Source organism: Canis aureus, chromosome 32 (genome assembly GCF_053574225.1).
Source record: "Canis aureus isolate CA01 chromosome 32, VMU_Caureus_v.1.0, whole genome shotgun sequence".
In the NCBI taxonomy this organism is placed as follows: Eukaryota; Metazoa; Chordata; class Mammalia; order Carnivora; family Canidae; genus Canis; species Canis aureus.
In genome coordinates this window covers 27,859,524-27,879,782 of record NC_135642.1, presented here as the reverse complement: position 1 = coordinate 27,879,782, position 20,259 = coordinate 27,859,524, and the positions used below count along the sequence as shown (strand labels likewise).

General features: G+C 40.1%; 1 protein-coding gene across 1 annotated transcript in view; it reads left to right on the top strand.

Annotated features, from left to right (window-relative positions):
* The window catches only part of ALDH1A2 (aldehyde dehydrogenase 1 family member A2), a 95,826-nt gene that overhangs the window by 61,768 nt on the left and 13,799 nt on the right, over positions 1-20,259 (top strand). Inside the window, exon 8 of the mRNA XM_077881249.1 lies at positions 19,728-19,830. Coding sequence (XP_077737375.1) covers positions 19,728-19,830 — 103 coding nt within the window. The remainder of the gene's footprint in view (positions 1-19,727; positions 19,831-20,259) is intronic.

Below are 20,259 nucleotides of genomic sequence, written 5' to 3'. Positions count from 1 at the left end.
CTATCCACATCATTATAAATGGCAAGATTTCATTCTTTTATGGCTGAGTAATATTCCATTGTATATATACACCACATCTTTATCCATTCATCAATTGATGGATGTTAGGGCTGTTTCCATAGTTTGACTATTGTAGATAATGCTACTATAAACATCGGGGTGCATGTTTCCCTTCAAATCAGTATTTTTTTATTCTTTGGGTAAATACCTAGTAGTGAAAATCCTGGGTTGTAGGGTAGTTCTATTTTTAACCTTTTGAGGAACCTTCATACTGTTTTTCAGAGTGGCTGCACCAGTTTGCTTCCTCAACAGTGCAGAAATGTTCCCCTTTCTCTGCATCCTTCCCAACACCTGTTGTTTCCTGCGTTGTTGATTTTAGCCATTTAGACAGGTGTGAAGTGATATCTCGTTGTAGTTTGATTTGTATTTCCCTGCTGATCAGTGATTTTGACTAAGTTTATTTTTTATAACTGAGTATCAGTTACTCCAACACCATTTATTAAACAACCTATCCTTTTGCAGCTAATTTGAATACAACAGTAACATTATATGATAAATTTCTACATATACATGTTTCTGTTTTAGGACTCAAAATTTTATTTGTCTGTTCTTTCACTAGTACCAGATTGCTTTAATTACTAGGTTTTAAAAGATGTTGCAATAGGGGCTCCTGGGTGGTTCAGTTGGTTAAGTGTCCAACTCTTGATTTTGGCTCAGGTCATGACCTCAGGGTCTTGGGATCCGGCCCCACCTTCAACTCTCTTTCCCCCTGCCCCCCCAAATAAATCTTAAAAAAATATGTTGCCGTATAGCAGACAAGATACCCTCTTGTTTTTTCAAAACCTCTTAGCTATTCTTGCCCATTCTTTCAGATAAAATTTCAAATTGAATTTCTTTGCCTTCTCCCTAAAAACTCTCATTGGAATGTTGACTGGTGTTACCTATCTACTAAATTGAGGTTGCATGCTTTCTGTACAAGACTTACTTCTCTTCTAGGAGCACCATGCAAATCTTTTCATTTTACATGTCAGTCATGTAGATTGTTAAAGTCACAATATCATGTATTGGCAAGTAACATCGATGGATGACCCAATCTTTCAGGCTAGATAAGAAGTGGCATAGAGAGGGGCACCTCGGTGGCTCAGTTGGTTAAGCATCTGCCTTTGGCTCAGGTCATGATCCCAGGTTCCTGGGATCGAGCTCCCTGCTTCTCTCTCTTCCCCCCTCTCCTCCCCTCCTCTTTCTCATGTTCTCTCTCTCAAATAAATAAATGAAATCTTAAAAACAAAAAAGTAGCATAGTGAATCAGTAAGACCATAAGTACTTGTTTCCGGGATGCTTGGGTTCAAATCTCTGTCTTGCCATCTCTTGTCTTTAAGATTTTTTTCCAACTTTTTAAAAGACTTCATTGAAGTATAAAGCACATACAATTAAATGCCTAACACCAGATGTACACAAAATTATTCATATAATCATTGCCCAAATAAAGATACAGAACATTTCCATACCCTAAAAAGATGTTTCATGCCTCTTTATGGGTAGTATCCTTGGCCCCAGGCAACCACTGATCCTTTTTGTATTTTTGCCCATTCTAGAATTTTATATAAATGGAGTAATGCAATACGTACTCTCCTGTGTTTTTTTTTTATTGTCATTTAATATTAAAGAATTACTGATGTGGTTGGATGTAAATCTCCCATCCTGGTTTTTGTTTTCTACTTGTCCCATCTGTTTTTTTGTTCCTCTTTTCCTCCTTTTTCTACCTTCTTTTGGGTGAAGTGAGTACTCCATTTTATCTTCTATTTTGGATTATTAGGTTTACTTCTTTCTAAAGTGTTTGCTTTTAGTAATTACAATATGCATGTTAATCATAGTCTATCATTAAATATGGTGATTACTTCATATATAATATAGTGGCTGTACAAGAGAATTCTATTTTTCATCCCATCCTTTATCCTGTTGCCCTGTAATTTACTACTATATATGCTGTGTACCCTTTCTGGCAAGTCAGCTATCTTTTAAGAAAATTTAAAGTGAGAAAACAAAATTATTTTACATTTACTCACAAACTTGCCATTTCTGTCCTTCTTCTTTTGTTGGTTGTAGACCCAGGTGTCTTTCCAAATACGAATTTCCCTGCATTACCATCTTTCTTTAACATTTAGAGTGCAGCTTGTTAGCAGCAACTTCTCTTGGTTTTTGTCTGAAAATGTATTTTGTTTTCTTTTTTTTAAAGATTTTTTTCTGAATATAGAATTCTGATTTGACAGTTTTTGCTTTATTTTGCTCTCAACACTATAAAAATACCATTCTGTTTTCTGGCTTGTACTGTTTCTGATGAGAACTTAGCAGTCATTATCTTTGTTTTTACCACATGTAGTATTTTTTCTCTGGATGCTTTTAAGATATTCTCTTTTCACTAGTTTTAAATAATTTGAGTTTTATATGCTTCGGTGTAGTTTTCTTTGTTTTTTCCCTTTAATTGAGTTCATTGAAAATTTTTGGATCTAAGAGTTTATAGCTGGATCTGTAAATTTATAGTTTTCATCAAATTTGGAAAACTTTGAACACTATGTTTTCAAATGTATATATAGTTTTCAAATATATATGTATTTTTTCTATATATATATATATATATATATATATATATATATATATGTAGTTTGTTTTCATGTCTGTTAATTTTGGGAAGGATTGTTACCATGTGGATTATGTTGTCTTTATTTAAAGAGTGCTGGGTTTGTTTGTGTTTAACAAATGGTTAAGTCACTTGTAGACAGCTTGACCCTTTTGACACTAAATTTTAAGCTTTGTTGGGACTAGTTTATTTTTTACTGAATATTGCAATTTACTGGGACGCCTGGGAGGCTCAGCAGTTGAATGTCTGCCTTCGGGTTAGGGTGTGATTCCAGAGTTCTGGGATCAAATCCCACATTGGGCTTTCTGCCTGCTTCTTCCTCTTCCTATGTCTCTGCTTCCTCTCTGTGTCTCTCATGAATAAATAAAATCTTTTCCAAAAATTAAAATAAAATTTACTAAGATAACGAAGATAAGTTCCTCCTGGAGCTTCTGCTGAGTGCTCCAGTGTTTAACAAGGTCTTTCCACTCTGGTTGGTCCAAACTCACATGTCACCCAGCCCTATATGAGCTCCAGGAATTATCAGCATACAGATGACCTGGTCTTGGTTCTTTATCCAGTTTCCTGGAGTCTCACCCTATGTATTCCCAGCTTAGCAATCGATTTTTAGACCTCATTCTCTCCCTCCGGTACTAAGCCCCTCACCTTTTAGCCACTAAACTCTGATCTTTTTCATCAGTTTAGTGAGACCACCCTGTTCTACTTGCTCTCCCCATCCCATGCTGCAGTCGAGAAAGTCTTTTGGTGGAGAAGTCTTCCCTTACTCGTTTCTCTCACCTATATGATCACAGTCCCAAACTGCCTGCTGGCCAGTTTGAAGACAGCGGTTTTATATACTTTTCTAGTTGTTTATAGTGGGAAGACAAGTCCATTGTCATTAATCCATTATGAACAGAAGCAGAAGCTTCTGTGGCATCTTTTGATTAATTTTGAAACTGTTCTTTGATTTCTTTCTTCATATTTTAGGGAGATCACTTATCCTCACAGTTTCTTCTTGTCCTCATTGCCTCAAATTGGATATATCATAGTCAGTGAGGTTATAAACGTATTTACTTCTTGGCCACATATGCAGATTCTTGGGGTGGCATTCTCTTTGGAGCCTATCTTAGACATTCTCATCACTTCAGGTAGTATCTGATGTGTAGTTAACAGACATCATAAATATCCACTAGCTCTGTAAAGGAGGAAGGACTGAATTTGAGGGGGGAGAAAAAGCTTAATCTCAGAGCTAAAGGGTAATGATTATGCTACACTCACCCCATCTTCCACCATAAAACACTATCACTATATCAGTAGTTCAAGATATTCAAGTTTAAATGAAAAGCTACCTCATTCAAAGATAATATTTAAGAAAAAGACAATTCTACCTCTTAATTCCACAGTTGTTCATATTCACAGCTGGGAAAGTGTAGGCCTATCTTCCTCTTCTCTGAGGAAAATGAAATGGTAGTGCTCTTGGGACCAATGGACAAAAAGGCCTTGGAGGAAAGTAACCCCCACTTTTGGGACCCTTGTGAGTGATGTGTTGCTGGACACTAGCAGATAATCAACAAGTATTGGGAACCATTCAATTCTTAGAATCATTTCCCAAGCCTGATATTAAGGACCAGCACTTTCAAAAGCTCGATAATGTGTTTTGCTGGGATGTGAAATGGAAGATGAGGTTTCAGTATTTGCCTCTCAAAAGCAAATGTAGTTTTCATTTTTCTGTCATTTCAGACAGCTCTACTTCTAACAGGCATTTAAACTTGAGTGCTGTAGATTTTATATTACATCAGTGTGTATCCTTAACAGTCTCTTCTGGAAGTGAGAAGCCTCATAGGGGTGGGAGGAAAAAAAAACAAACCTGGTCCTAAGAACCTAAATCCTGACACACGAGACATCTTGAGGGATTGGTGCGTTTAATTTTCTAGCACCCCAAACGCTTGATAGAACCAACACTGGACAGCAGAAGTTCAGTGACGGCTACAACAGAATCTTATTGTTCTAGTGGAAATATTTAATATTCAGAGGACACAGAAATGGGCCAAAGTTAGGTAGAAAATTAGGTTTTATCCTACACTTATTTTTCATAAATCAACTTTCTTTTCCTTGGATTATATCACCCTCCCCTATTTTCAGGCCGGGTTAATCTTCATCTGCAAAGCTATCCAGTGGCTTATCATAACCAAAGTTAGTCACTGAGCCAAACCTTTAGTAATCAATCCAATCAGTCTGATGATAACAAAGACCTGACCTCCTCAAAGAATCTCACATAAGTTTGGGAATTTTAGAGCTTTAATGTCATTAAACTTAAGTTAATTTCTTTCAATCCTTTATTGAGAGCCTCTTAAAGGAAAATAAAGTATTCCTTTTGCTAAATGAAAGCTTGAAAGAGCACTGCATCACAACACCACATTTTGCCCCTTTAAAAACAAAAACAAAAAAATGGAGAGGGCTGGAAAAAAAAAAGAGGAAATCACGTTTTCAGTAAGAAATTCCAAGCACAGTCTTCAAGTCATACTAAAAGAAATCAAGTTTAAATAAGCTATGTCAGATCCCTCTGAAAAAAACTAGATATAATTTAAACCTCTAGAATGGTGGTGTGATTTGTTCACAGTACGTGTTATTATTTTATCCTTCCAGCCCTCAGATGCCTATCTGTAGATAAGGGATGAAGGTATCTAATTCTAATCCATGGATTTTGAAGCTATAATAAGCTAATGTAACATGTTTAAGACGAGGGCCTGGTTCTCTTAGTAAAGCAGCAGTAAATATTAGCTATCATTGTTTTCTATTAATTTTCAAATGAAATTTATAGAATAATTTATGCTTGAGGAAGTGGGGGAGAATAGAAGGGGGCTGGATTCAGCCAACCTGGGACCTGCTGTGTGACCTTTGGCAAATTATTTAGTCTTTCGGACCTCTCATTTCTTCATCTATTAAGAGAGGCTATGAATAACTCCTAATTCCTGCTGTCCTCTAGCAGTTTTACTTTCCATTTGTTTGTCTTATGGCTTTTATAAATAGTTTACAAATATTTTTGTCCTCTAATAAATGTGGGGGTGTCTTTGTTTTTGCTGTTCTATTTTACTTTTTTGAAAGATCACCTAGGTACTCGCTTGGATTAATTGATTTTGAATCCTTTTTTCCTTTTAACTGGAATAGTGTACTCGATTTAGAGAGCCTGCTAGAAGAGGACACTTGGTACTTATTAAGGAACTTGTGTATGATTCCACTGTGGCCTAGAGCAGGGGCCACTCCCACAGCCTGTATTTGCCAGAACCAAATCCCGAACCAGGGAGAATTTCTTTGTGGCAAAGTGTAAAGTGGTTACCGTGTTTTCCAATAATTTTTCAGGGACTCTCTCACCTACAGGGACTGGAGGGGGGAGACTCGCAGAGGGCAGAGGGGCTTGTTTAAATGCAGATTCCTAGGCATCACCACCTAGGAGCCTCTAAGTCAAAACACTAGGAAATAAGGTCCAGGAATTCTCATTTGAATAAGCTTTTCTAGTGATTCTTATGTTCATTAACTTTCAGGAATCACTAGTTGATACATAATTGGACTAGTTGAGTCATACCCCAGGACATGTTCCTAGGCCCATTTAAGAAAACAACTACAAGTCTTGAGTTTGTTAACCTGTGCCAAAGAAAACATCTATGCGAATGGACAGCTGCCACTCACAACGTCCACTGTCTGTAACTTCATCACAGGGATACTAGCTCTTCTCAGTGCCAGAAGGGGGAAAAAATGAATTCAAAATCAATTTAGTACAACAAGGACTTCCCAAGCATTCCCTCTACCCTTCATAATTTCTCAAAAGAGAAACAGCAAAAAGGGCCTATGTTTTATTTAGAAGTTGACAGACTTTTCCAAAAGCTCACACATACTACAAACCTATGCAGTATTGGCAATCAGGGAAAACGCTGACCGAACACAGGGGAGCTCGTTGTCACGGGGGCAGAGTTCTGCAGTGGTTATATTTCTCAGAAGGAGCTGTAACTCATGCAGTGCAACTGTAAAGTGCCAAGGCTCTTTCCTTATTTCCATAAGCTGCACCTCTTGAACAAGAACTGTAGCAACTCCTTTGCCACTTCTCAGTCTGTGTACAGCTAATGACGTATGTCTCCTTCCTGCTCCGCATGTGCTGGAGCAGCCCCAGAGCCCCGAAAGGCCCAGACGGACTTGCCAGCCGCCACAGAGAGAGGACTTTGAGACTCTGAGTCCTTTTTCATCCAGTAGACATTTGGACTCCTCCTGTATGCCAGGCAGTGCTAAATGCCCTTAATCACTTCTTGTTTTACAAATGACCTTGGGCCTTCCCTGGCTCACAGAGCATAGAACGGACACTCTGGAAGGTCACCTGGGTTCTTCGTGAGCTTTCTCCTCCCTCTCTTTGGTAGTTTCTTTGTGCTTCAGGCCTGTTTCTCAGAAGGTTCTCTAGACTTAGCATAGCTCCAAGGCTGTGGCACCGTTGTGTGCCCCCTGCAGAGGCTGTTCAAGGGAGCCCAGAGAATCAGCTGGTGAATTCATAGAAAATTTTACACTCCAGGCTTAGCTGCTCAGATTTTCTTCTTACAAGCCATCTTTGTTGCCTTAGCCCTTAACCTGCATAAAAGCGCTATTCCTAAGGGAAGGTATAAGGTTCATTTCAGTCATAACTCTTGGTTTCTGAACTTGGGAATAAACCACCATTTCCCATTCCAACTCTTCCTTCCCAGAAGACCATCAGTAAAAAAAATTTTTCACCTATAGTAACTTAACTGGCTCATTTTAATTTTTAATTTGTCAATATGAGATAATCCAGTGAGGGAGTCAACACAGTACGTCATTTAGGATATTTCCTTAAAGTAGTTCACTGTAGTTATTACCCTCTTTTTTGAGCTTTAGACTTCTGCTTCTCACTGCAGAGTGGATGTCCGAACTCCTCCAGGTAACAGACAAGTCGGTTCCTGACCTGGCCCTGCCCCTTCCCCTTTCTCCAGCCTTCCCAGACTGCTTGCACCACGGCATGGGCCATGCCTTTCGGTTGTGTGCCCTCCTCTCCATTATCTGCCCCTTGACCCCTAGCACAGTGGTTTTGTTATGTCTTCTGTGCAGGTGAATGAGAACTGGTCTACTTCTGTAGTAAGTGTGGTGCTTCATTCTTACTGAGACTGATTATCTCAAATGTTGCCTCTTTCTAGTTCTAATCATAATTGCTTCTTTTGCCCTTTAATCTGTTCTTTCTCTTCAGCACCTTTGGCTTTCCTGTTTTTTTTTTCCCCCCATCACTTCTTTCTCCCTGTCAAGCTTAAATTATCTTAACATTTGACTTATACCTACCGCATTTGACTTTAATACTGGATGGTTTTAATTAAAACCATCCGGGGCAATGCTGGGTGGCTCAGTGGTTGAGCGTCTGCCTTTGGCTCCAGACGTGATCCCAGGGTCCTGGGATTGAGTCCCACATCAGGCTCCCCACAAGGAGCCTGCTTCTCCCTCTGCCTAGGTCTCTGCCTCTCTCTCTATGTCTCTTATGAATTAAAAAACAAAAACAAAAAAACACAAAGCTACCAGGTCATATATAGTCAGGTAAATTAAATATAATTTCCCCTATCAACAGACCACAAAGTCCAAATAAACACATCTATTTGTTGTGTCTAATAAAGTAATGTGTATTCCATTGTTTAATGTATCTTTATTGACAGCTTTATTGGGGTGTAATTGATACACAGCAAATTACACATAAATGTACAATTTGATACGTCTTAATGTATGTATTTACCCGTGGAACCCTCACCACCATTCAGAGAGCAGACACCTCCATCACCTTGGGAAGTTTTCTGCTGGCCCTTTGTGATCTCCTCTCTCCCTTCACCCCCCTTCCCATTCCTAGGCACTGATCTGCTTTTTGCGACTGCAGCTTGTTTGTGTTTTTTTAATTTCACATAACTAGAAACACACTGTATGTACTCTTCTAACTGTTCTTGCTTACACAGTAATGTTAAAATCCATCTTTGTTGTGTATCTTAGTAATTCATTCCTTCTTGTTGTTGAGTTTCATTGCTGAGTTGCATGAGTTCCAGTGAGTTCCATTTTATGGATATATCACAATTTGTTCATCCAGTCATCTGTTGGTGGACATTTATGTCGCTTCTAGTTTGGAACTACTGTCAGTAAAAGTTTCTATGACCATTTCATGTGCAAGTGTTTGTGCATCTCTGTGTGTGTGTGTGTGTGTGTGTGTGTGTGTCTATATATATATATTTCTGTTAGTCTTGGGTTAAATACCTAGAAATGGAATCGCTGTATCGTAAGGTAGATTAAGAAACTGCCAAACTATTTTCCAAAGTAATCGTACCATCTAACATTCCTCCCAGCAATGTGTAAGGTTTCCAACTTCCCTATCTCTTCTCCAGCTTTTAGTATGGTTGGTCTTTCTAATTTTGGCCATTCTGATAAATGTATAGTGTTATCTCAACAGAGTGTTTTAAATATGTATATATAGACTGTGAGAGAGAGAGAGGTTGGGAACTTTTGACTATGCACCACATTCATTTAAAGTTTTTTTAAAATTACAGAAGCCCATTTGAAAACATTTTGCTATAAATTTATTTCATAAATACATAATTAATGCCAAATTCCACCTGATTATAAGTTAGCTTTCTGAGTTTATTTCCTGTGAAATGGGGAGTGACTCCTTAGCTTATGAAGTGGTTGTGAGCATTAAACTAGACAACATCTGCAGAAGATCCCATTACTGGCTTATAACCGATTCTTCTGGGCTGTGAGTTGAAATCACGCATTGTATACATTAGTTATCCTTAACCGTTTTTGAAATTAGGTAATAATCAGTCCAAACCTTATCATGAGACAGATCAACATAATGTACCTAATGTGGCATAATTGAAAGTCAGTTCTCATCATTTTTTTTAAAAATGCTTATTAAAATAGTTTACAGGTGATTTTGGTATATCAGTTGGAGATCCTTTCCTCTTATTTCTAGAATCCTATCACTTATGCATTTATGTGCATGATCTATAGGTAGTTGATTTTGTGTGGTGTTTCCATTGCACATTTTTTACTTTTGGAAGCTGGCCCTCCTCACTGCAATGTTAGTTTCTGAAGCACAGGAGCTAAAATTCTGAGTGCATACATACTGACAGTTGTGGTCCTGGAAGAGAGTAAAGCACCTGCTTTGTAGATGGAGAACCTGCAAGACAGGCTGTCTCCATACTTACTGTTTTTATGTTAGCCCCCCTTCGAAGAATTTGGTTTATTTAAACTAAAACAAAAGCAATTCACCCTTTTCTCCCACTCCCCATCCCCTGCGTCTGGCAACCCATCAGTCTGAGCTCTGGATCTGTGAACTTATTTTATATGTGTATATATATATATATATATATATATATACATATATATATAATATTTCTCTCTCTAGACAGGTTTGCATGTAAATATATGTATATATGTGTAATATATATGTGTGTATTATACATATATGTATTATAAATACATGTATACATATATAAAATATATCTTAGATTCCACTATAAGAGAACTCATACAGCATTAGTCTTTCTCTGATTTATTTCACTTAACATAATGCCCTTGAGGTTCACCCAGATTGTCACAGAGGGCAACAGTTTAATTTTTTTATGACTGAATAATATTTTATTGTTTACATATATCACAATTTCTTTATCTAGTCACCCATTAATGGACATAGTTCTTTTTTTCCATATCTTGGCTATTGTAAATAATGCTGCAATGAACACGAGGGTTTAGATATCCTTTTGAATTTGTGTTTTTGTTTTCTTCAGATAAGCACCCAGAAGTTGGATTGATTGTTGGATCATATGATAGTTCTATCTTTAATATTTTTAGGAACATCCATACTATTTTTCATAATGGTTGCACTATTCCCACCAAGAGTACCTAAGGGTTCCTTTCTCCATGTCCTTGCCAACACTTGCTGTTTCTAGTATTTTTGATTCTAGCCATTCTGAGAGGTGTGAGGTGATATCTCATTGTGGATTTGATTTGCATTTCCCTGCTGATGAGTGATGTTGAGCATCTTTCCATGTGTATGTTGGTCATCTGTATATTTTCTTTGATGAAGTATATTTTAATATTCCTCATTTTACTGTATTATTGTTATTTTATTTGTTTTATTGTTGAATTTTAAAAATTCTTCATGTATTTTGGGTACAGGTTCATTGTACTTTGCAAGTATTTTCTCCTACTCTGTGGCTTATCTTTTCGTTCTCTCAACAGTGTCTTCTGTAGAGCAGAAGTTCTTAATTTTCATGACATCCAGTTTATTGATTCATTAATTTTTCAATTTTGTGGATAGGCTTTTGGTGTCACACTTGAGGAATTTTCACCTGATTTAACATCACAAAGATCTTTTCTTATGTTTCTTCTAGAAATTTTACAGTTTCATATGTAACATTTAGGTCTGTGATCTCTTTTTAGTTAGTTTTTGTGAGGAACTAAGTTCTTTAAGAAAAAAAAAGTTGATACTAAGAGTTCCAGCACCATTTCTTGAAAAGGCTTTTTTTTTTTCCCTATGGAATTGACTTTGTGACTTTCCCATGCAGCAGTTGTCCATATTTGTAGGAGTCGTTTTTTTTAGACTCTGTTCTCTTCCACTGATTCATATGTGTGTCCATTTACCAATATCATACATTTTTTTATTACTGTACCTTTACATAACATGGGAAATTCTTTACCTTAACAGAAAGAACATTAAAAACTAAATATGTAATCTTCAAAGGTGCAGATCTTAAGTAGAGGGATCTAAGTGAGAAAGAGAGAAGGGAGAATTTGAGAAAGAGAATGAGGTGGAAGGTGGCCCTATGAAGAGTTTTGCTCTTAGAAATCCTCACAACAGTGAGCGAGCCTGTTGCAGTGTGCAGAGAGCAAATTTAAACCTACTTTTTCTGACACAGTCTGTATGTGATGTTTCTCTCTCTCTAGAAGGGCTTGCATTCACGTGGAGGGAACCCCTCTGATGGCCTTTAGAGTATCTCCTTGTTTCTTCCCTGGAACGATATCATTGACATTAGAAGACCCAAGGGAGAAGCATCTGTCTGGAATATGAAAGCCAGCTTATAATTATTCATGTTCATGGTGGTGGTAGAGAATTTTCACAGGCAAATCCAGGGATCACATAATCCCCAAAGGCCTTTCCACCTTGTTCTCATTGGTCTTTTACTTCTTTATCCATCTGTTCTCTTAACTTTGTACGCTGCTTGGGAAGTTGCATAGACTCTTCTAGAGGGAACATGTCACTTAAATGTGGATTTGAGCATGGCTCCAGGTCTGATGACCCTAGGCAGAGGAGACTTACTGGTACATCACAGAATGTCTGCAACAGTGACAAGAAGCTTGTTTGAGGTGGCTCCTTTCCATTTCACTGGAGCAAAAGGCCTTTGAAAAACAAACAGAGTTACTCAGATTAAAGATAGGATTAATTTCTCCTTATACAGCTAAATACATAAGCAATGCATGTAAATATTTAATAAGTGAATATAAAAGGGCCTTATAAACACAGAGTCAATAAACAACCTCAGCCCAGTACAGGAAAGCAGTTTGCACTTTGCTTGGTGTGGTGTTTTCTTTATTCAGTTAGATTAACAAACCGTGATTTCATCATCAGTCAACAAGATAGTAGAGAGACCATCAAAGCAAACTACAGGAGAGTCCAGATCGATCCGTGCCAAACAAATGTTTGTAGCTAACAGCTGTATTAGCACTGACTCTAATTGACGCAGCCGGGGTTCTCCTCTCACTTCCTAAGTGAGAGGGATGTCCTGTTGCATGGTCCGGACCCCCTCACTGCTGCTGGAGGCCATTCTCTCCTCTTGTAGCGTCACCACCTCTTTATAGGTGGGGGAGGCAGCCTACTAGTGTTTTAGCTATTTTTTGTTTTTAAAGGCTAGTGGGCCTCTCCCTCAGGGTGTGTCAGTCCACAAGTAATCCAGCACTTGAATCAAAAATACCAGTTTGATGTATCAAAGCTTTTGGGTATACAGGTCTTAAATTCTTTTTTTCCCCCTTTCTTAACACTTAAATCAAAACTGGAGTACTGAAGAACAAGAAGAGGTCTGCTGTGGCCTCTGCCTGCTAGCGGAGATTGTTGATTTGTTCTGCAGCAGGTCTCTCTCTGTGAAGCTCTGGATGATAATGAACAGGTCCTAAGATGCCCAACCCTTGAGTTAGTTCATCTGGCTGGTGGGAAATGTAGTACCATTGAGTTGTGTACTCTAGGAGTCTTCCTATCAAAGCAAACCAAAACATCAAACTCTTTTGCCTTTTTTATTTATCTGAAATATGAAAGGGAGGGTCCTATGTAGTTAACAAAAGAATGCTTAAGTGTACCAGCCAGCCAATCTGCAATATCTGTTAGCTGCAGATAGTGTGTTTCGCTGTTGGGATTCTTGTCCTAGCAGAGGAGACCTAATCCCCAGGAGGGCATCTGGTGAAGAGAAACTGTAGTGGAGCAGAAAGAACTGGAGGCTGGGGATAGACATTTGGAGTCCCATCCTGGCTCTGCCTCTCGGTGGGTGCCTATCAGCAAGTCATTTCTTGATCTCTCGGAGTCACATTTTTTTTTTTGACTACAAAATGGGGGGTGATTTCGCCTCACTGAAACAGCATGAAGATTAAATGAAGTCCTGTTTATGAGAGCAAGCAGCACAGAATGCGAGCTCAGCAGACAGTAATGTGGCGCAGGTAGGAAGGAGAAGCAGTGATGCAAGGTGAGAGACAAGTGTGGGAGAAATGCCTTTATAAGTTCTTTGATCTCCTGGTTCTTAACCCTAGCAGTACATTGGAATGTTCTGGGGAACTTTTAAAAATAATCCAGAGTAAAATAATCAATCTCTGAAGGCAGAGTCCAGCCATAGGAAAAGTATTTAAGGGCCCCAGGAGCTCTGCAGCCAGAAGTAGATGAAGTCCTCCCCCTCATTAAAAAGAGGAAATTTAAACCAAAGATAAGTGAGGGAAGCCCAAAGCTATTCTTGTAGCTGTGGCAAAGTACAAGTACCTCGGACATAGGCATCCTGTATTCCAATCTCCCACTTATTTCCATAAAGCCCTCCCAGTCTCTGTTTCCAGAGACCTCAAAAGCAGGTGGAGTGACCCAACAAATCTCTTATATGTATGTCAGATAGATGGATGGATGGATGGATGGATGGATGGATGGAGAATCTGTCTGCTCACAAATTGAGTCTAGAAGACAGCTATTAAATAAGAATGGTGTAAGAGGTTTTTTGGATCAGAGGATCATGACCACCAGATTTCTAGGGAGGGTGGTTTCACAGAGGTAATGGCAGAAGTAGGTCTGGAAAAATGAATTTATCAGTAAGCAAGGGGAGGAAAGGCATTTTAGGCAGATGAAACAGCTTTTACGAAGACATAGAAGTACGTTTAGGGGAAGGCAAATGGTTTCATGTGGCTGGAAGGACAAGATGTGATGGTGGTTAGTGGCTATATTGGTTTTCATAATCTGAATTTGACAAAGTTTGGAAATTGTTGTTATCACTGAAATTAAAGGAACTGCTTAAATATCTTAGTCTTTTTATTTTCTGGTGGAAATCTGAACAGACTGATTTGGGCTATCGTTTCTAGGTATTTGAGAAAATCAAGAAATATCGAATTACACATATTTTCAGCATTTCTATTTCTATCATAGGCAGTAAGCGCAACAGTGAAAAATAAAGGAGAGGAGGGAAAAAGCATAGAGTCAGTCTGTTTGATGTTTAAGAAACAAAAATATACTCCAAAAAACAGGCATCTTCAACCAGTTTACTGAAATTTTTGTATTTTCTTTTAAAGGTGGCATATTTCTGAGAAAGAATCCACCCTTATTAATATATGTAATTAGCTAATTAATAAAAAGAAATACTTCTGAGAAAGAACCTATCCTAATATGGACAATTCAGTAATTAACAAAAGGAAAAATTTTTACCTAACATCAGAAACTCTGTCCAGGGAGCAACAGCCTTAAATACAGAGCACAGAGTGCATGGGGAGGCCTTTTTTTATTGTTCTGTATAACAAATCCTTTCCCTTGCAAAGCACCAAATTGCGTTTCCCTACCCTGCTGTATTGCAATGAACGTAGTCTGGTACACTGTGGCTCTTCCAGGGATACTCCTAATATCAATCTTGAAGCCTATTCAAAGCAAGGATGGGAGTCAGAGTTATCTGTGCCAACATTCCTGCTGAGAATTAGCCCAGTTCCATTATGTGTGGGGGAGCCCCCACTTCGCACCCTTACGCCTGTTTGGGGTACACAGATACAGCTGACTACAGGGAATGCAGAGTTAAGAAACCACATGGCAGGAACACTATCACTTACTCTTTCATAATGAGCTCCGTGCGGGGCAGGGAACTAAAAAATTAAATTAAATTAAATTTTAATTTTCTATCCTTCAGTGCAGCTGGGTACTTCAACAAAAAGCTACTTCTCCATAAGCAAGAAAAATGCAGAGGAATTGTGGACTCTCAGAACAAGCAAGGGCTCCAGGAGCCCTATGTGTCTTTTAAAACTCTTCCAACTGGAGTACTCCAGGCGTTAACTGCTTGGCTTGTGCCTTCATTCGGCACATGAAGAAACTGAGGCTCGAGGAGCCTAACCCCTGTTTCCCACATTGAAACAGGGGTTAGGAGCCAAGCCACCGTTTGTAGTACCTGGATCTCCTGACTCCTGTGGGCCAAACTGCAGTCCCTAAACCTGAGTATTGTTATAATGAGCCAGCTCATCAGCAATAGGTTAGGAGAGGTTGCCTATTTTATCAGAATAGGAATTGGTTTTATGAATCCATCCCTATGGACTTGACCTTTAATCACTCACCAGGCCTGTGTGTCTTGCAGCCCCATTTGGGTCTTCATGCTCCTCCACCTCCTGACCAGAGCTGCACTTACCCCCAAGGAACACTGTTCACTACTTCCCCATCTCGGAAGGGCCAGTTAATCCCAGGCCTTGGTGTGGTGTCTGTATTTTGTTCTTCCTGAAATTGTCTAACTCTGTAGATTTTTGCTTCAGAAACTTTAGCATGAGGTTTGTACAAGTAGTATTTTAGGTTAGTTTGTACAGGACCTATCATGTTTTGTAAGTGGACATGGAGTCAGTTCTCACTTGAACTCTGTTTTTATGCATTACTTTTCCCTCTAAGAATCTCCTGCTTGGGGTGCCTGGGTGGCTCAGTTGGCTAAGCATCTGCCTTCAGCCCAGGTCATGATCCCGGGGTCCTGGGATAGAGCCCTGTGTCAGGCTACATGCTTAGCAAGGGGTCTACTTCTCCTTCTCCTTCTGTCCTTCCCCCCTGCTTCTGATCTCTCTCTCTCTCTCTCTCTCTCTCTGCCCCCCTAATAAATAAAACCTTAAAAAAAAATCTATTGCTTTGAAGTTGTATCTGTTCTCCTGTCCATCATCTCTTTTCCCTTTTTGGTAATGTTAATGAGGAGTGCCTCCCATTTGGGGTCATTTACCCTCTCTCTCCCAGAGAGAATTCGTGAGTAATAGTACATCTCCAAAGCGCAGTTCTGTACATAAGGACCAGAGTGCTCTGACTGGCTTATAACAAACTACTGCAGAACCATAATCCCATCTGCTCAGATCTAGTATTAAATCTGACTCAGATATTTCTCCAAGTGAACCTCAAAGCTGCACTTAACTGAGCACCTACTAGGTTTATATGGCAGTCCTCTTAGCTGTGAGTTCCTTCCTGGTACAGGACGGTGCCCCACACTGCACCTGGCACAAAGTAGAACAGGAATATGTGTTGAATGAAGGGGACCAGTGAAAACTGGGTCTTCTCAGAGTGTCCTGTCCTGAGGCTGTTCTAGATGGGAATGGTTCTCCCATGGCCTAACACATCCAGTTGTTTCTTGAGGCTGAGCTGCAACTTGACCTTCTTCCAAAGATGAAGAGGAAAGGCATTATTCATCTGAGATTTGCCTTGCAATGTTTAGCACAAATTTGGTTTCTAAGGAAAGGCTGGCAAAGCACTGACACAGGAAAAATTATTCTTAGGTATTCTCTGATGACCATACACTGAGCGAGGTTTTTGTATAGTTACTGTAGCCATGAAAATAATCACTGGACAACATTTGTAGTCACAAATAACACCAACCCCTAGAACTTTTTGATTAATGTCAGGGAGTAGGGCTAACAGAAGTGTGATGCCAGCTGGGCCAGCATGCCCTTTACCAGCCCCAGACATTTATTCAGTGAATAGATGTGTGTGTGGAACCCGTGATCTCTCCGTGCTTTTGCTTGTTTTTTAATGTCAGTCTGAAGGCAAAATACAGGCTTTGCAACTGATGGTTTGTGACCATCATTTGTAGCTACAAAAAGTGCTATTCCTCCTCACTTTAAAATCAATTTGGGGTTCACGGACAGGTTTTTGGTGGCATGCAGTACAATTTAGATGCTCGGTAAGTACAGAAAGGAAGACAGAAAGGGCAGAAAGTTGAGGGAGAGGGAGGCGCATAGAGGGAGTCACCCGCTCTGTGTGTGTCCTGGCATAGTCTGCCTGGGGTCTGACAGGCTCTGCAGCCACCTGCTGGGTAACCTGGTGACATCCATTGACTTCTGACTCTTAAGTTTGGTCATCGATAAAATGAGATAGTACCTACTGTGAAGGGTTTTTGAGAGACTTATACATGTAAATGTCTGACAGAATGACTCAGTAAATGTTAGTTTTTTATTATAATTCATAATCAGTTTGTGAATTCCAGTGATCGCTTTCTTTGAGAAAACACTTGCTTGTTTACCTTCCTGGACTTCAAGATGAGTCCCCAGCAGTGAATATGGATTCCTTAGCGCAGAGAGAGCCAAGAACCCTAGAATTCCTCGGGAAAACAGGTGGTCACAGAGGATAGCCCAGCCAGGGACTCCCCGTGGCTGCTGTCCCAGCTGCCCTACATACAGGTTTCCCCTCTTGCTGGGGCTCTCAGGCATCAGTCATAACTGTCACCTGATTGCTGCTTTCTTGCCAGAACGGAGCACCAGATTTCCTTTCCATTGTATACCTGTATTTTCTTCCTGAACGAGAGGGAGAGGGAGCTTGTTTGCCTGAGAACAGGGCCTTTATTCACCTGTCTTCCCAGGGACCTTACCTTGAGGTAGAAGACAGACAAGCTGGCAAGACGGGAGAAGGGCCATCTGGCTGGTGGGCTCATGCTCCCCCCCCCCCCCTAGTAATCTTTAGGGCCACATGTTAGTACTTTTTAACCCTTTGGAGACTAGCATTTTCCTGCAATGAAAACTCTAGTTCTAGCTTTTTCAAAGACATCACTATTCCCCCTCCCCCCCCACCCATGGTTAGGTTTCCTCAGAATTAAAGTATATTTTCTACATTTATTTTTTGCCATGAGGGAGGGTAATAATAAAAACATAAAAGCATTTAATCCAGTGAATGCTGGACTGAGGGAAGTCAGATCCTTTCCCCAGGATTTTCTTGTAGCAGTTGATTTGCAGAAGCAGTTTGAGGGGTCTGGGGGAGACCTGCTTTGGAAAGTCTAGCAGCAGTAACTCTTTTTAACAGTGACCTCCATTTCTCTGCATCGAATGTGAAAGAGGGGCCTTGGCTTCTCCTGCCCGCGTGTAGTTATCACATGTGGTTACTTACTTACCAGGCTCAGTCTTAAGGGCCAAATTTCTTCTCTTAATCCTCAGGACAACTGGATTCTTGAGGTAGATACAAATTTGAGTCCCATTTACAAAGGAGGGAACTGAGGCTCAGAGAAGTTAAATAAATTTCCCAGGGTCAAACAGCTGGTAGGTGATAAAATCCATAAAACTTTCAGGCCCCAGAGCCTTTTCTCTCGACCAGGACTATACTGCCTGAGGAGTTGCAGTCCTACTAGAGGATTTCAACAGGGGTAGGAGGGACTGAAGTGTAGCATTTCTCTTCTCCAGGCTTTTAAGATATTTTACATTTGTAGGATTCGAGGCAAAAGCAGTATTTTTCATTTCAACAAGAGCAAACTACCTATGTGGGCTGTATGGCATTTTCCATAATGTGACCTCTAACCCATAGTCGAGCAGCTCGCCATTACAGGTCAGGTTCTCCGAAAGTGGTTGCTGAGATGGTTTGCCATGCAGATTATTTACTGGGGATCCCTGCTGAAGGGGAGTAGGCACAAGGGGAAACTGAGCTGCAGTGCTGGCCCGGCAGCTTCTACCAACAACATGCAGCATGGAGGAGCATAGATGGTCCTCTGGAGCTATCCTGTGGTGAGCTGAAAGTGAGGGCCTGTATACCCTGCCACCGGTGGATAGGCCACCCCGGGGAGGGTATGCTCTTGGGCAAGGAAACTATCTTCCTCTGAGGCAGACTCTGAAGGAGTTGACAGCACTTCTACTCACCGAGGCAATCAATGTGTTCTTCCTTGAAGGGAGGCTGTAGGTGGTACGCTACGGTTTCCATTTCAACACTTGCAATTTCATTAGAAATGTGAGTTTACACAGTAGTAAATGCTGTCTTCAACCCAGCCTATTGTTTGCTTGGCTTCTAAGTAAATAGGCAGTGCACTCATATAGACAGATGCTCAGCTGCCTGGAATCCTTTTACTTATAGACCCAGGGAGAGGCAAAGGTTAGTAACATCTATATTTTCTTTGAACCATGTGATTAAAGACATACCTGGCATTTTTGTAAATGCATGAAGAGTTTGTTTTATATTCATCATGTCTTTCATGTGGAGCCAGTTGGCTTTTTTTTAGAGATTAGAGTCCAAAGCCACAAGCCACAGTGCAGTGGTGGAAAACCTCTAGTCACATTTTGCCTGCCAGTTGCCTTTAGAAAAATCATTCGATGATTAAGATTCCAGATTAAACCCCTTTTCAGTGCTCTTTCCATCATGAAACTAAAGCAGTCTTCCAAATCACTTCGCCACAGACATTAAACTGCATCCCAACTGACTTGTATCTTGTCCACCCACCTTGGCCAAGTTGACCACAGGAACTATTCCTGTGTCGTCCACAGGGCTGGTTTGCCTTGCAGAATCCATCACCACTGCCTCCCACTACTGCTCATAGTTGACTTTGGCCACTGACTGTCTCAACTGCAAGGTGTACAAAATCCCCCTCTATTTCCTTTTTTTCAGGTTGGAAAGCTTATCCAAGAAGCAGCTGGAAGAAGTAACTTGAAGCGAGTAACTCTGGAACTTGGAGGGAAAAGTCCCAATATTATTTTTGCTGATGCTGATTGTAAGTCAACCATGGATCTCATACATATCCCAGTACACTCCTTCGGTGCTCTTTTGAATCTCTAGTTTTGACAGGACACTAAGAGAAAGATCCATGAAGCTAAGAAGAAGCTTCAAGTAGAAGAATCTGGACCCTTCCTCCTCAGGGGCAAAGAATTTAGTATTGGGAAAGAGCATTTGCTAGTTGACAGCTGGCCAGAGTTTGTTTTCTAGACACTACTGAGCTGCTTTGGCTCCGAGACACTGTAGAGAAGGGTAGAAGAGGTGAAGGCTTATGTAGTGCTGTGTAGTGGAAAGAGCAATGGTCTAAGCCTCTGAACCCCTGAAATATACCCTCTCTGCCTGGATTCAAGAAATCTGAAACTTCTCAACTGTGTCTGGTGGCTTTGTAGATCATTAAGAAAAGTTCTAGTTCACTAGCCCTGCCAAC